The sequence below is a fragment of the Alexandromys fortis genome, unplaced genomic scaffold, assembly GCF_014885135.2.
Source record: "Alexandromys fortis isolate MF-2015 unplaced genomic scaffold, M_Fortis_MF-2015_v1.1 scaffold_161, whole genome shotgun sequence".
Taxonomy (NCBI): domain Eukaryota; kingdom Metazoa; phylum Chordata; class Mammalia; order Rodentia; family Cricetidae; genus Alexandromys; species Alexandromys fortis.
This window is the reverse complement of record NW_026068073.1, coordinates 116,812-134,454: the sequence shown is the minus strand read 5'-3', so window position 1 is coordinate 134,454 and position 17,643 is coordinate 116,812. Positions and strand designations below refer to the sequence as shown.

Here is a 17,643-nt window from a genome sequence, read left to right as displayed (position 1 = left end):
GGTAGTACGAGTAAAACATCTGGAAAAATATCCCAGCCACCATTCTGCAGACCCTGGGGTCTCACGGTCTCTTTCCTTCCAGCTCATTCCTTTGCTGCTGCAGCTGACGAGTCGTCTCCAGGGAGTCAGAGCACTTGGCCAGGTGTCCTCTGATAGCAGTGGCCCAGAGGACATGAAGAGACAGACCAAGAAACAGAAGACCAGACGCACGTGAGGAGGACTGAGGCCCGTCCCTGCAGATGGCACAGCCAGGGCTACCACCTGCCTGGGGACAAAGGCACATGCTCACTCTCCTCAGGCAGGCCCTAGGCCCCGTGACCACTCCGTTGGTGTCCTGCCTGTCTGTCCTTTCCTGTGTAGCCCTGTGGTGCAATGCGATGAATGGACCCTCCTGTCACCCTGCTGAACACAATTTATTTTCTGAGTTGAAGATAATTTATTATTATTATTTTTGTCAGAGAAATATTTAAGCCTAGCTGGTGGCGTGAGACCGTAACTCAAATCTTCCACATTCGTTGCAAGAAGAGTCCAGTAAACATGGCCTTTGTCTGCATGGTGAAGTACCTGCTGGACTGTCCCCAAAATCCCCTCTGAACTTGGCCCTCTGGAAGCTGCAACAGCATCTGTCCACACCAGAAGGATCTGTCAAGAGCAGGATTAATAAAGTCACCCACTCATTTGTGATGCAGCTCATCTTGGATAATCTTCAGGGGCTTGACGTAGTGCTGGGTGCATGCAGAACACGTGGGCATTCAGCCCCAGTGACTCCACAGAAACCATGGGGATTATGGCACAGCCAGCCTGGCTGAGCTCAGGCTCCCTCTTCTCCCTGGGACACATAGTCTAGAGTCTAGAGAAGCCAGGAAGACTTCATAGTGCGAGTCTTTAGAATTCTTTTACTTCTTGGGGTGTGTGTGTATGTGTGTGTGTGTGTGTGTGTGAGAGAGAGAGGGAGAGAGAGAGAGCGCGCGCGCATTGTGTGGGTTTGCTTGCTGCACAGGGCTGGTGAGTCACACGAGCCTCTGACAGACGAGACATATATTTCCGACTCCCAAGTGGACACAGCAGGGAAAGAACCCCCTAAAGTTTAAGGGGCTTTAAGTGTTAGTGGACTCCGTCCTGCTCCAGAAGGGCCGTTGTGTAGCAGCTTCACTGTCACTCGTGGGTCACCATTGATGGTGGTCAGCCTCCTTTCTCTGTCCATTTGAAAGTGGAACTTGGGCCTGTTGTCACTTCCTGCATTTGTTGGATCGATGGGACAGAGCCCCAGTTTCCCACGGGAAGTTTACTATCTAGTTTTCTATCTGGTGGGTGTGGACGGCACAGTTCTGTGATGTTGAGACACTTGGCTGTGTCAAGCTCTTGCAGCTCAGTTGGTGGAGCACTTGCCTAGCATTCCCACGGCTGGGTTCCACCCTCAGCACTGCCCCAAAGGACCTGGTGGTGCACACCTGTAATCCCAGGACGTGGGATGTGGAGGCAGGAGGATCAGAAATTCAGGGTCATCTTTAGCTCCATAATGAGGTGAAGCCAGCTTGGGCTGCATGAGGAATGCCATGAAAACAACCCTGACGCCCGGATGAGGAGGGCATTGCAGAAAGCTGGCCAGAGCCCTCTAAAGCCGTGCTGCACTTTCTCTTCAGGCTTCCTTCTGGTCTTTCCTGGTTTTATTTTGTGTGTGTGTGGGGGGGGGGGGCATACTTGTGCTTAACTCCAAGGACCTAATAGTTGGGAAGGAAGATTCATGAAGCCTAACATGGGCTCATTGTGTCCCCAGCAGTAATGAGGCTGAGACAGGAGGACTGAGGGGCACCAGTCTAGGTGACTTAGAAAGGTAAAAAGAGGGCAGCGATGCAGCTCAGAGCACACCCTGTCCAGCGTGCTTGAGTCCCTAGGTTCTTCTGCAGGGCCCTGTTGTATGTCCTTCAACATTGCCCTTGAGTAGCATCAACCTTGTTCTACGGTTAGCAATTTGAACCTAGATCCAAGAGTCCCTAACCACTGTGTTCTGTCTTTGCCAAATGGAACCTAACGATGGTGTCATGTGCCAGTGTTTAGAGAACATGTATGTGTGTGTGCAGGTGTAGGCAGTGAGTGACAGGTGGATCACAACAGGTATAAGTGACTGAGGACCTTCTGCTATGGAACAGACTCATGGAGCACCCAAAGACAGGAAGAGGCAGGTCCCTAAAGGCCACAGTAACCCAGGAGAAAGACAAGTTCAGGGGACAAAGCTGGCTTAGTCACCATGATGGTTCATCTGATTGTCAGCTTGATGAGATTTGGAATCCCACAGAACCAAGCACCCATGTGAGATTCACAATCATCTGTAACTTCAGTTCTCTTCAGGGCCAGGCACATAATGTATAGATATATATGCAGGTAAAACACCCGTGCACATAAATATCAAAACAATTCTGGGCTGGAGAGATGGCTCAGCAGTTAATACACACGGCTCAGCAGTTAATACACACTGCTCTTCAGGAACCTCAAGTTCTGCTGCCAGTACCCACTGTGTGTGTGTGTGTGTGGTGCAAAAACCATGGCCAGCAGAAGAGGTAAGAAGGAAATTGAGTTCAACACAACTCAGTAGTCAGTGTTGGCTCAAACTTGCAGTCTGACCCCCAATAGTCTGTTTTAGGCGTAGTAAAGCACAGTATATATGTGGAGTTTTCCTGTCCTGGGAGCCTCTTCCAAACTGCCACACAGAGGCATATATTGTAAATGCTTAGCCAATAGCTCAAGCTTATTACTAACTAGCTCCTACATTTTAAATTAGCCCATATTCCTTATTTACACTCTCCCATGTAGTGATACCTTTATTAACATGGCATTCATCTTGCTTTTTGGCTTTTCTTGACTCTGGCTCCTTCCTCCCTTCTCCCTATATTCTCAGTTTGATCGCCTGGCCATCAGCTTTTGTTAGCCCATGAGAATACATATTCATAATGTACAAAAGGATTGTTCTATAGCAACAGTACAATTTGGTAAAAAAAAAAAAAAGCTTCCTGGTGAAAATGAACTCACCAAAGCTTAGGATATGACATCCATAAAGATGGGTTCTGTTGATTAAGGAAGCATGCACAGGATAAATAGTACTCATAAGTGTCTGAGGGAGAATTAGCCCTATAGATCGATGGAGATGAACAGGCTCAAGACCTGGGGAGGGTCTGGGGAAGCTGGTGTGGCCTGGCCACCAGGCTGTTAACCACCTGTTCCCAGCCTTCTGGGTGGAAAACAGGTTGTACATCCCCAGGTTTTTAACATGCCTGGTTCCCCTCATGCTTCTCTGTGAGCACAAAGGACCTCCATGCCTCCTCCAAGTACCCACGTCTGTCTGCTCAGCCAGGGAGGGGAGCCTAAACCTCTCAGGGCACCTGCATGCATGTACACCCACATAGACACAATATAAAAAAATGAAAGCTTAAAAATTTTAAATTGCTTTTAAAAATTAGTCATTTGAGAACTTCATATATTGCATTTTGATTGTTGGAAAGTTTCAACCTGATAAGCCTCTCCACCGAAGCAGCAATCCAAATCAGATCAAATCAAGCCAGATTAGAAAAAGCCCCGGTTTAATGAATAAAAACACTTCTGGGTGATTTTTTATTTTCCAGCTGTGTCCCATCCCTGCCTCCCCCCCCCCCCCTTGCAGAGAGAAGACGGGAAAGGAAGACTGGAAATCCATGTGTCTGTTTCCTGGGGGGCAGTTTAAATACTCTGTGGGATTGGCCTTGAGCATCTTTGGGGTATGGGTCATCATGGCCTTTCTGAGATGCAGCAGGGTTTGGAGAGAGATGGGAGAGGAGGCATGGAGTGGAGCTTCCATTGGAACATTCCAGGTGCTTTGAATATATGGATGCCAGTGACTGGGGTGAGTCTTCTACCCAAACAATTGTGTGAGCTTCTCCCAGATCTACCCCCACTTCCCTGTCTCCCCAACTCTCTCAAGGTGGGGTTTTACCAGGACAGAATGGTTTATTTAGTTAAGAATGCGCGCCTGCCGCTGAGCTCAGGATCCAGACACCGCACACTGCTGTGCTCCGCATCAGGACATTGGCGCAAAGCCAAATCCAGCATCCAGCTAGCCTGGGGCTTTCCTAGCTATAATAGACACCTGTTTTACCAACAGTGGGAAGCAGGGTTTTGTAGGTAGAGGCTGCTCATTTGTTTCCCGGCCACTCCGACCTGAAATAATCATACAGAAACTATTAATTAAAACACTGTTTGACCTATTAGCTCAGGCTTCTTATTAACTTACTCTTACATCTTAAATGAGCCCATTCCTATTATTTTGTATTTTACCATGAGGCTTGTGGATTACTAGTAAGGTTCTGGCTGGCGTCTAGCATCTGTCTCCTTCGCCAGCTACATGGCATCTCCCTGACTCCACCTTCTTTTCTTCTCTATCTCTGGAATTCCCACCTTGCTCTATTCTGCACTGCCATAGGTCCAAAGCAGCTTCTTTATTAACCAATGGCAATAAGACATTCACAGCATACAGAGGGGAATTGCACATCAGGGCTTCTCTATAAAAACAAAACTGCCACAGGAACATCCTGTTATAATTATGCTGGCCTGCCCCGTTCTGGGTACCCTGTCCCTTTAAGAGACAGGCTCTATCCACTCCCAGTCTCCCCATTTTCACCCAGGTAAGCTGGTCTCCTTTGCCTTTCTCTGTGTCCACTCTTCTTCTAAAGAGGCAGCCTCTGCCTCCCTTCTTTCCCCCTTTCCTCTCTCTGTGTCCCCTTTCTCTCCCCATACTCCATACCTTCCCATACTCTCCCAGTATCCACTAAATAGACTCTCCATGCCCAAGTTCTCTCTGCATGGTGTATCTGTCTGTCTACCTCTCACCTGTGGCGGCCTCTCCCACTCGCCGTGGGACCTGCCAGAGTCACTCACGCACGGCACCACGAACTTGCAGCTGAGGACTGCTAGAGATCCTGTAATTCTTCTATGTGGTTGCTCAACATCAACACTAACAGTAGGTCCCTTTCCTATCTCTGGCCATGCCTCCACGAGTGTCCAATCGCCTTGCGGTGGTTCCCCGCATAAAAGACCAGTACCCGTTGACCTCTTGCCTATTGAGCTTAAAACCCCTAGCTCAGGCCCCTGACTCCACGTGATGACTTAGGGGTTCATTTTGTGCCCAGCCATTCTCAGGCCTTTGGACCTTGTAAGTGACGACCCAAGACCAGCCTGTGCCACAGTCCCTACTGAACCCCTGGGATGCTGGAGTTCGGTCCCTTGGGCCTTGTTTCCTCACTCATGAAAAAAACACCTCCCTTCTCAGATATCAAGCAAACAGCTGCTTACATTCTGCCAGTGACCATTAGTTGGAAAGGCGGCCTCTACTCGTTCTCCTTTCTCTGTGTTTGTCTGCCCTTCGTTCCAGAGTATAATCACAGCCATACTCAAGTCTGTCTCCCTCTCCCCGCAACTTCCCGCGGCTAAGTCTGTCTGCAGCAGAACCTGTCTCTCTTCCTGTCTCTGCCACCACTGTGTCATGGGTGCTCCAAGGCTTTCCAACTCCCAGTCCACTGGGACACTTGGTCCTCCTTCCCATCACCTCCTCCAGTCAGCTCTTGCTGACAATCACCTCCGGCACTTCCCACGAGCGAGGTTTCCAGGCTTTGCCCTCACTAAGCAGTGCATTGTTCCCAGGGCCCCAGCACCACCTGAATGGTGCCTTCGCTTCTGGGATCCACGGATCCTTTTTGGGATACGGTTCCCCTCTCGGCCTAGTGCCTCTCGGGTGACTGCCCTTTCTCAGTCCCTGTTAACTTGTGGACGAATGGATAATGCCCCGAGCCAGTCCTTTATCTTTCTTCCTCACCCGTGGGAAGCAGGCTGACAAAACCATATACATTTCTAACTTCTACCAGTGGACGGCTGGTTAAATGTAAAGAGTTACAGCGCACGGACAACCACGACTGCCGCTGCTAGTGTGTGAGGTTAGGATAGGGAGGAGCCGCAGACTCGGGAGGTCCTGCCGCGAGCCAAACGGTGCTGGCGGTAGGTTCCTCTCATGGCCTGCTTTAAGCCACTAACTATGCTTTTAAAAATTACGTTTATGCTGTTACATGTGTTTGCATGATGGGACGCCTTTGCAGGGCCGCTGAGGTGTCTGTCACACACAGAGCCCCACCTCCGCAGCACATCGCTCTCCCCAACCCGCAACCACTCTACTGGATTCTCCAGTTACCCTTTCTCTTTTCCTTTATATGTCCTGACACGAAAGTGTCAATCAAAAATAGAAAAGTCAGCTTTCTCTTGCTCACTTTTCATTTAACTTTGTGTCGCTTATGTTCAACTGCATGTATATATACATGTAGTAATGTGACAGTATGTTTTCAGCAGTCCCAAAGACCTCTGCTTATTGCACCTCATTCCAGACTAAAAATACAGTAAGTCTCAAATATTTTAAATTGGTATGTGCTTTTAAGTAATGATAAATTTATGGTTAAAACTGTTATAACATACTGTATATGTGATTCAACTCTTGATTTTTAAAAATTTTTTAAAAGAAAATGAACTATCTTTTTTTTCATTATACATACCAATCCAAGTTCTCACTCCTCTCCTCCCATTCTCTCCACATACTCCTCCACCCCACCCCTATCCACTCCTCAGAGAGGGTAAGGCACATTGTTTGGGGAAGGTCCAAGGCCCTCCCTACTATATCTGGGCTGAGCAAGGTATCCATTCAAAGAGAATAGGATCCCCAAAGCCAGTACATGCAGTAGGGATAAATCCTGGTGCCACTGCCAGTGACCCCTCAGTCTGCCCCAGCCATGCAACTGTCACCCACATTCAGAGGGACTAGTTTGGTCCTATGCTTGTTCCTTTCCAGTCCGACTGGTGTTGGTGAGCTTCCTTTAGCTCAGATTGACTATTTCAGTGATCTCTTTGCTCATATTCTCACTCCTCCCACTCTTCAACTGGACTTTGGGAGCTCAGTCCATTGCTCTGGTGTGGGTCTCTGCCTGTTTTCATCAGTCGCTGAGTGAAGGTTCTATGGTGACATTTAAGATAGTCATCGGTCTGACTACAGTTCAGGCCCCCTCTCCTCTATTCCTTAGGGTCTTAGCTGAGGTCATCCTTATAGATTTCTGAGAATTTTTCTAGAGCCAGGTTTCTTGCTAATCCTTTAATGGCTCCCTCAATCAAAATATCTCTTTCCTTGCTCTCATCTGTCCTCCCCCATCTCAACTGTCCCACTCCCTCGAGTTCTCCTCCCCTCCCTTTCTCCCTCCTCTTTCCCTTTCAACCCTCCTCACCCACCCCTATGTTCCCAGTTTTGTCAGGAGATCTTGTCTATTTCAACTTTCTAGGTGGATCTATATGTGTTTTTCTTAGAGTTCACCTTATTTTTAGCTTCTCTAGGATTATGAACTATAGGCTAATATCCTTTGTTTATGGCTAGTATTCACTTATGAGTGAGTACATACCACATTCATCTTTTTGGGTCTGGGTTACCTCATCCAGGATGGTGTTTTCTAGTTCCATCCATTTGCATGCAAATTTTAAGATCTCGTTGTCTTTTACCACTGAGTAGTACTCTAATGTGTAGATGTGCCACACTTTCTTTATCCATTCTTCTGTTGAGGGGCATCTAGGTTGTTTCTAGGTTCTGGCTATTACAAATAATACTGCTATAAACACAACTGAACAAATGTCTTTGTGGTGTGACTGAACATCTCTTGGGTATATGCCCAAGAGTGGTATTGCGGGATCCTGAGGTATGGTGATTCCCAATTTTCTCAGAAACTGCCACACTGATTTCCAAAGTGGTTGTACAAGTTTGCATTCCCACTAGCAATGCATGAGTGTTTCCCTTACTCCACATCCTCTCCAACATAAGCTATCATTAGTGTTTTTGATCTTAGTCATTCTCAGAGTTGTTTTGATTTCCATTTCCCTGATGGCTAACGATGTTGAACATTTCCTTAAATGTCTTTTGGCCATTTGAGATTCTTCTGTTGAGAATTCTCTATTTAGTTCTGTACCCCATTTTTAATTGGGTTGGAATGTTGATGTCTAATTTCTTAAGTTCTTTATATATTTTGGAGATCAGACCTTTGCCTGATGTGGGGTTGGTGATCTTTTCCCATTCAGTAGGCTGCCTTTTTGTCTTAATGACTGAAGCTTCTCAGTTTTAGGCAGCCCCATATATTGTTGCTCTCAGTGTCTGTGCTACTGGGGTTATATTTAAGAAGTGGTCTCCTGTGACCATGCATTCAAGGCTTCTTCCCACTTTCTCTTCTATCAGGTTCAGTGTAGTCAGATTTATATTGAGGTTTTTAATTCATTTGGACCTGAGTTTTGTGCATGGGGATAGATATGGATTTATCTATATTCTTCTATCTATATTCTTCTAAATGTCAACATCCAGTTATGCAAGCACCACTTGTTGAAGATGCTTTCTTTTTTCCACTGTATAATTTTAGCTTCTTTGTCAAAACTCAGGTGTTCATAGGTGTATAGATTAATATCTGGATCTTTGATTTGGTTCTATTGGTCAACCTCTCTGTTTTTATGCCAGTACGAAGCTGTTTTCATTACTGTAGCTATGTAATAGAGCTTGATGTCAGGGATGGTGATGCCTCCGGAAGTTTCTTTTTTTTTCCCCATATGAAGTTGACTATTGTTCTTTCAAGGTCTGTGAAGAATTGTATTGGATTTTGGTGAGGATTGCATTGAATCTATAGATTGCTTTTGGTAGGATTGCCATTTTTATTACACTGCATTGATCCTACCTATACAAGAACATAAGAGAGCTTTCCATTTTCTGGTGTTTGCTTCAATTTTTGTCTTCAAGACTTAAAGTTCTTGTCAAATAGATCTTTCACTTTTTTGAGTAGTGTTTCCATAAGATATTTTATGTTATCTGTGGCTATTATGAAGGGTGATGTTTCTCTGATTTTTTTCTCAGCTTCTTTATCATTTGTATATAGGATGGTTTCTGATTTTTTTTTGAGTTGATTTTGTATTCTGCCACATTACTGAAGTTATTTATAAGCTATAGGAGTTCCCTGGTAGAGTTTTTGGGGTCACTTATATATACTATCATATCATCTGCAAAGAATGAAAGTTTGTTTTCTTCCTTTCCAATTTGAATCCCCTTGGTCTCCTTTTGTTGTCTTATTGCCCTACCCAGAACTTCAAGAACTATGTTGAAGAGATATGGAGAGAGTGGACAGAATTGTCTTGTTCCTGACTTTGGTGGAATTGCTTTGAGTTTCTCTCCATTTAATTTGATGTTGGTTGCTAACTTGCTGTATATTGCTTTTATTATGTTTAGATATGTTTCTTGTATTTATGATCTCTCCCAGACCTTTAATAATGAAGGGGTGTTGGATTTTGTTGAATGTTTTTTCAGTATCTAATGAGATGACTATATTTTTTCTTTTAGTTTATTTATGTGATTGATTGCACTGATAGATTTTTGATGCTGAACCATCCCTGAATCTTGGATGAAGCCAACTTGATCATGGTGGATGATTTTTTTTTTTTTTTTGCTGCATTCTTAGATTCGGTTTGCCAGTATTTTATTGAGTATTTTTTCATCAATGTTTATGAGTGAGATTGGTCTGTAATTCTCTTTCTTGGTTGAGTCTTTGTATGGTTTCAGTATCAGGGTAACTGTAGCCTCATAAAAAGAGTTTGGCAATGTTCCTTCTGTTTTTATTATGTGGGACATTTTGACGAGTATGGGTATTAGCTCTTCTTGGAAGTTCTGGTAGAATTCTGCACTAAAACCATCTGGCCTTGGGCTTTTTTTTGGTTGGGAGGTTTTTGATGACAGCTTCTATTTCCTTGCAGTTTATATAGATCTATTTAAATTGTTTACCTGGGCTTGATCTAATTTTGGTATATGGTATTTATCCAGAAAATTGTTCATTTCTTTTATGTTTTCCAGTTTTGTGGAGTACAGGTTTTGGCAGTGTGATCTAATGATTCTCTAGATTTCCTCTGTGTCTGTTGTTATGTCCCCCTTTTCATTTCTGATTTTGTTAATTTGGATGTTTTCTCTCTGCCTTTTGATTAGTTTGGATAAGGGTTTGTTTATCTTTTTTTTTTCCCCAAAGAACTAGCTCTTTGTCTCATTGATTCTTTGAATTGTTTTGTTTCTATTTTATTGATTTCAGCCTTCAATTTGACTATTTCCTGTCTTCTACTCCTCCTGGGTGCATCTGCTTCTTTTTGTTCTAGAGATTTCAGGTGTGCTGTTAAGTCACTAGTGTCAGCTTTCTCCACTTTCTTTATGTAGGCACTTAGTGCTATGAACTTTCCTCTTAGCACTGTTTTCATACTGTCCTATAGGTTTGGATACATTGTGCCTTCGTTTTCACTGAATTCTAGGAAGTCTTTAATTTCCTTTTTTATTTCTTTCTTGACCAAGGGTTGGTTCAATAGTTCACTGTTCAATTTTAATGCGTTTGTAGGCTTTCTGGGAGTAATGTTATTGTTAAATTCTAAGTTTAAACCATGGTGATTCAATAAGATACAAGTGGTTACTGTTTTTTTTTTTTTTTTTTTTTTTGTATCTGTGGAGTTTTGCTTTGTTTTTACTGAGTATGTGATCAATTTTTGAGAAGGTTCCATGAGGTGCTGAGAAGAAGATACATTCTTTTCTGTTTGGGTGGAATGTTATATAGATATCTGTTAAGTCCATTTGAAGCATGACATCTGTTAGTTCTCTTATTTCTCTGTTAAGATTCTGTCTGGTTAACCTGTCCATTGGTGAGAGTGGAGTGTTGAAGTATCCTACTATTAGTGTGTGGGGTTTGATGTGCAATTTAAGCTTTAGTAATGTTTCTTTTATATACATAGGTACTCTTGTATTAGGGCATAGATATTCAGGATTGAGATTTCAACTTGATGGATTCTCTCTGTTATGAGTATAAAGTGACCTCCTCCATCTCTTCTGATTGATTTTTAGTTTGAAATCTGTTTTGTTAGATCTTAGGATAGGATGACGGAAGTTACAAAATAATCCCACACTAGTTCAGATTTACGTATAGTAAAGGGTTATTATTTATGGGAGACTCACAAATCACTGTCCTAGATCACAGTCCTTTGCACGAACGGGGAACAGGAACCGAGTTGAGCAGCTGGAAGCAAGAGAGGAGCATACACTTTACAGCTGTGTTTATAGTATAAGAGACCACGCCCATGTGGGATTGTATTTTAAAGGCTATTGGCTGAAGGAGCTGAAGGAGCTCCCACAGCACCTCCCCGTTTTGTTTAAATAAGAGAGTTCTAAACCCAGTACAAAACTATATACACTTGGAACAAATATAAAGTGTAAGATTAGAATTACAACCAGCATAAACAATATTAAGCAAGGAACATGTCCTAATGTTTTAACAAACATTCTATCCTAAGAAGTCTAAGTCTTGCATTGGAAATGGCTTGTCTAGATCATAAGAGGATGGTAACTAGTATTCTAGGACTGTCTAATCTTCAACCTCATTGGAGGCCTGAGAAGAGACATTAGATTACTTAAGTAGGCAGGAAGTGCAATCAAGCAGCTTCCAAAATGTGTGGTAGATGACAGAGACCATTCAATGCCTGAGTAATTACCTAAAGTCTTATTTGCAGTGTTGGAGCAACCAACTTTGGCTAGGGCCTAGAGTAACTGACCGACTATTTTCAGAACCATCTTACCCTGTCTTGGCAAGGTTTGGCAGTCTTTTCTCTTGTATCTTGCTTGTCCAGTTTGGACATCATACACTTTGTCAGTGGTTGGGGCATGTCTCAAACACAGCCTCAGGGGCACAGACATTGAGAGAAACAATAAATCAGATCTCCTGAACTGAGAAGCTTCTGTATAGCAAAGGATATAATTATTAAGACATATCAGCCTATAGAATGGAAAATATCTTTACTAACCACTACTCTGCTCCAAAAACATACAAAAAAACTCAGGAAATTAGTCATCAAAAGAATAGATAATCCAATAAAATTATGTTACAGGCCTAAACTAAAAACTCTCAACAGACAAACTTAATGCTTAAATATAACATTCTTTAACCATTAGAGAAATGCAAATCAAAACTCTGAGATTCCATCTTATCCCTGTAAAAATGACCAAGATTAAAACACCTATGACAGTTTATGCTTAAGAGAATGTGGGGTAAAGAAAAAAACTCCTCTACTGTAACATGGGGGCCTGCTCATTGGGGTTTCTGTCCTGCCCCATTTCCACAGCTGGTAAGCCCCAAAGAAAATCACAGAGAGGTCTCCATAAGTTATAACTGATTAGTCCATTAGCTCAGGCTTCTTATTAACTCTTGTAACTTATATTAACCCATTGTTCTTATCTATGTTAGCCACATGGCTCGGTACCATTTTCAGTGAGGCAGGTCACATCCTGCTTCTTTGGTGGTCTGGCAGGACTGGGAGGAATGGGCTTCCTCCTTCCTAGAATTCTCTTGTTCGCATCGCCCTGCCTCTACTTCCTGTCTAGTTGACCTGCCTATACTTCCTGCCTGGCCAATCAGCATTTATTTAAAACATCATTGACAGAATACAGACAATTATCCCGTACCACTCCCCCTTTTTTTTTTAACAAAGAAAAATATCCATAGTCCATTTTTTGGGAATGTGGTCATAGTATTCCATGCTACTTCTGACTGGTCGGGGGCACTGATAATCTTATAGGGACCTAAAGAAAATTTAGAATTATGATCAAATCCTGACTGGAGTATCCTGTGAGTCTTGATCATCTCAGACAGTAGTCTTGTATCTGTTCTGGATGTAGAACTCAGACATCTGGGCCATCTGTTCCTGCCGGAGATTTCTCAGGTGGTCTTCCTTGATCAAACCTGATTTTTCTTAACTCATAACGAACCCACAGTCTCTCATTTCCCATGGAAACAAAAGCAAAACCTCTTCTCTAAAGTAACATACCTTTGACTGCAATTTTGATGTCAAGGTATTTTCAAAATACCTATCTTAGATTAATTCAGCAGTATTTATAAGCAAATATCTTTTAGCAGCTGTTGCTCCTTTCTCATCATTCAAACAATTCAAAGAGGGCATAATAATATACAGTATCCAGATTCTCTATGTGTTTTCCATATTTACATGGCTTTATTTTAAACTCTATTTCTTTTTACTTTTTGAGATAGGGTTTCTGTGTAACTTTGTCCTGGAACTTACTCTGTAGACCAGGCTGTCCTTGAACGCACAGAGATCCACCTTGCCTCTGCCTCCCAAGTGCTGGGATTAAAGGTGTCCTCCACCACACCTTGAATTCACAGAGGTCTGTCTGCCGCTGCCTCCCAGGCGTTGGGATTATAGGTGTGTACCACCACACCCAACTATTCTCTTTCTTTTTTATTTTAAGGACTTTAACCTTTAGCCTACATATATTTTTTAAATACAGTGTAAACCATTTAGAGGTTTTCTTCATCTTTGAGTCTCTCTCTACTGTATATCTCTTTTTCTGACCACATGAGTCTTTAATTTGCCAAGTACTATGGCTAGGATTAAAGCCGTGGCCTTGATGGCTGGATCCAGCCCCTTCCTTAGCTTTCTGAGATTTCAGCCTCATACCAGCTGGAGCCACATCTATTGCCACAACTCTATGGCATTTCAAGGTCTCTGCCAGCAAGCCAGCTGCAGCAGTCTACTCACAAACCACACTCAAATGTTCCCTAATCAGACCACCTGCCTGAAAGAGTCAGAGTTTGCCCTGGCAGGACAGCCCAGAAAGCCAGCATTTTAAAATGGCATAGCCTTTTTCCTGCTAGGCTGAAAACTGAAAAACATGCAGCTTTTTATCAACACTATTTAAGTGTTTTGTGACAGGACCTTTTAAAAGAGCTGCAAGGCTTTACAGCTAAAGCTGAGTCAGGAAGCCTCTCTTAGATGAGAATTGGTTGCACCACTTTTTCCTAGACAAAATAAGGTCAGTGTTTTCCATGCCCCTCTTCCACAAGAATCTCTTATCTTATGGGTCCGGTGAAGCCTGCCGTTCTGATACTTCTGCCTCTAATGCTTGGAGATCTGAGTATGGCTGCATATGAACTGGTCCTGGTCATTTTTAATAGATTTTGAAGCTCCTTGGTATGTACTTAGGTATAATTTATTTATCCTTCTGGGATCTCTGATAGTATTGATGGCTAGGCTAGCTATGACTTTGTCAGTTTGGCAACATCAGACAGCCAGATCCTTCCACAAGGTTATAGCCAGCTTTTAGCTCATTATATATAGAGGTCTGAGGATATAATCATAAGTTTGAAGGTCTCAGAAGATGATTTAAGATGTAAAGACAGGTTACAGCAGTACAAATACCTAAATAAGATATAAAAAATGTTTCAAGTTTCTTTCCCCTTCTATGGCATAGTACTCATAAACTGGTAGAAAAGTAACTACATATTGTTTGGGTCACAAGCTCAAGATTTTAGATTTATTCTGGTTGCCATCAAAATATAAACTTAAAGGTGTTTCTCATCATGCCAAAAACATCTCTGTCCAATCCATACCCAGCTCTTTGAACAGAAGAAAAATGTAAATGCCTCTAACCCAAATCTGTACTTTTTGCTAGGACTCAAAGGTATGCGTCTATTCCTGCTTTTTATGATACAGATTTCAATATGGGTCTAAAAATTTCAAATATACATTATTTTCCTTTAAGTACATAAACTTTAACATCTGCTCCTAGTTTGAACTTGTCTCAACAGGTTTCCTCTTGACTGGTAGACACATCCAGGCATCAGTTGATAACCACAATCTGCTCTGAGGTCTGTGAGCCCTGGACTTGGTAAAAGCTGATGTGGACCAGTGCAGCTGATGTAAATGCTCCCTGACTCAACAGAGTCTGCAAACCAGATGCTTCGGATAAATACCCTATTGCCTGAATTACCTCTTTTCTCTTGACTAGCATTTCAGCCTTTCTGGCCCCTGACAACAATACCCCAAAGTTAGTTGGAAGCAGATACAGAAAAGCATATGTCATCCTGTGATCCCTGGTTGAGAAGCTAAGTCAAAAGAAAACTCCCTTACATAGGAGGACTGTGTGCTACATTGGGTTAAAAATGTTGTTTCTATGTTGACCATCCGGGGGTAGTCAAAGAATCCATGGCCAACGTGAGGGAAGGGCTAGCAAAACACAAAAGAGAATGAGAGGCAAAAGAGAATGAGAATGATTGGAATCTTGACTACCAGCCCCTCCTGGCTGACTACCTTAATTTCCACAATAATGGGCCCCACCTCCTCATATCAACTCTACTCCTAACCTCTGGCCCTTGCATGTTAAATAAGCTAGTACAATTTATAAAAGAGAGTCTTGGAATTATTCAGCCAATGGTCACCAGATATCAACTGGTGGCCCTGATGAAACTGGGTAATTTAAAACAAGAGCGAGACCCATGATTGGGCTCTTGTAGGAACAAGAAAGAGGGGATAATGAAGGAGCAGAACAAACTCCATTTTGAGAAAGAACTCCATTTTAGACAGGACCTAACCAGGTAGGAATGCAGGCAGTTCAGCAAAGTCATAAACGTTTCCAAGAAACTGTGCCAGCCCTGGTCAAAATGACCCACCAGGGTGTCCAAACAACATCTTGCTTCAAACATCCTCCTAGGGATCTGATTAACTTCACCACTGCTTTGAAGTTCTTGTCTGCTGACAGTCACTGTTTTGAAATTCCCCTATACCCCAAACAACAAATTCAAAACTGTATACTTTTACCCAATCCCAAAATGTCAAGGCTTCTGCCACCCTCCTTGTGGTTTCCCCTTTAAAATCTCCTACCCTGAAGCCCAATGGCTGTTCTTCCCCACCCACTGCAGTGGTGGGAGTTTATGGTCCGAGTGTGATAACTTGTATTCAGTAAGCCCCAGTGCGTTTGCATCAGATACCGACTCTGTGGTGGTCTCGTCTAGGGCTCTGTGTGACACAGGTACAGCAGAACAACAGCTGGCACTGGCCATGAAGGCGAGCTACTGAAGCAGGGACAGCCTGGCTAATCCTCATAGGTGAGTTCCTCAGTAAAACTGGGTACATTATGAGGCACACAACTCATGACTGTTGTTTTGAGGTGTTGATTATTCTGCATTCAAAAGTAGTTACGTTGGCTATTATCAACACTGTGGAGGTTGTTGATGTAAATTGTTGCTATTTCTGTAGACTGTAGCTTTGATCTGTTGGTGAGAATTGTGGTAACTGCAGGCAGAATGGCAAAGACCAACCAAACAACTGACAGCGAATGATGGAGAGGAAGTGGAGGAAAGGGAAACCTCAGAGTCTGGTAAAACTGCAAAGTGGTCCAGCCAACCTGGAAATCTGTGTGAAAGCCTCTGGAAGAGCTAAAAATAAATCTGCCATACAAAAGGATCAACAACCTTATAAGGTATAAGATACAGATCCTAGTTGATTCTGCATGTAGCTATCCAAACATGCATTACAGAGGACACTGCCCTTTTCCTATTGCAATTCCAGGGCACCTTTATGAAAGATCAGCTGTTGGTCTGTGTGTTTATAGCTGAGTGCACACTCTGTGTTCTGTTTGCTTGTTGTTAAAGCACTGCCTCCATGCTTTGATCGGTAGAGCGCTGTATTTTGGGAAGTCAAGAAATGTGGTACTTCCAGCTTTTCTTGCTCACAATTTCCTTTCTAACCAGGAATTTTTAGTTCCATAAGAACATTTAGAATATTTTTGGTTATATTAACATGGTTTTTAATTTTCCAGTTTTGCATAGACATTTTGACAATCACCTTTTCAGTCTACAGTAGAGAGCATCTTTACATATATTTGTGTATGTGCATACTGTTGCACCTTTTATAGATCTGAGATTGGATTTCATAGGTTTGGTCATGATTAACCCATCAATGTTTCATTGTTTTTTACTGACAGTGTGCAATGGATTTTTCTAGCTTCCTTTTTTTTCTGACAGTTTCTTCTCCTTATATATAAAGTATCTTTATGTTAATCTTGCAATGCTAGAACTTTTACAACTTAGTTCTTAAAGATGTATGTAATCAGACACTGTGCTTTTATTTCTTGGGCACCTAGACCCAAATAATCACACAGAAAATATAAAATACAACACTGATGGACAAATGCTCAGGCATATTCCTAGCTAGCTCTCTCTTATATCTTACGTTAGCCCACTTCTATTAATCTGTGTATCACCATTATGCTGTGCTTTACTGGTAAGGTTCTGGTGTCTTTCTCCTTTGGCAGCTACACGGCATCTCTCTGACTCTGCCTTCTTTCTCCCTGTATTCAGTTTAGTTTTCCTGATTAGCTATATTCTGCTATGCCATAGGCCAAAACAGCTTTTTTTTTTTTTAACTAACCAATGGCAATAAAACATATTTATAGGGAATCCCACAGCAGATGTAGAGTCTGTTGTTTTTTTCTAAGTATGAAAGCATGCCTTTGACTCACATGGCCACGTGAACTTTCTTTGTGGAACCCTTACTACATTTCTTAAAACTAGCATGGAAATGATGAGGAATGCATTAGAAGATTAGTGAGAAAGGTAATCTTGAGACAAGTGTATGGAGAGCCTTTGTATTTTTTTTTATAACAAGAATTGATATTACATAATGTACAATGAACAAAGGATTAATATTTTTTGTTTGCTATTTTTGTTGCTTTTACATCCCAATTTTCCTGCC

At 42.5% G+C, this 17,643-nt stretch overlaps 1 protein-coding gene across 2 annotated transcripts in view; it reads left to right on the top strand.

Annotated features, from left to right (window-relative positions):
* LOC126488127 (nodal modulator 1) overlaps positions 1 to 688 on the top strand; it is a 55,452-nt gene extending 54,764 nt beyond the window's left edge. For both annotated transcript variants that reach the window (XM_050121337.1, XM_050121336.1), the window contains exon 31: positions 83 to 688. In XM_050121337.1, coding sequence (XP_049977294.1) covers positions 83 to 214 — 132 coding nt within the window. In that variant the 3' untranslated portion in view covers positions 215 to 688. The remainder of the gene's footprint in view (positions 1 to 82) is intronic.
* The last annotated feature ends 16,955 nt before the right edge of the window (positions 689 to 17,643 follow it).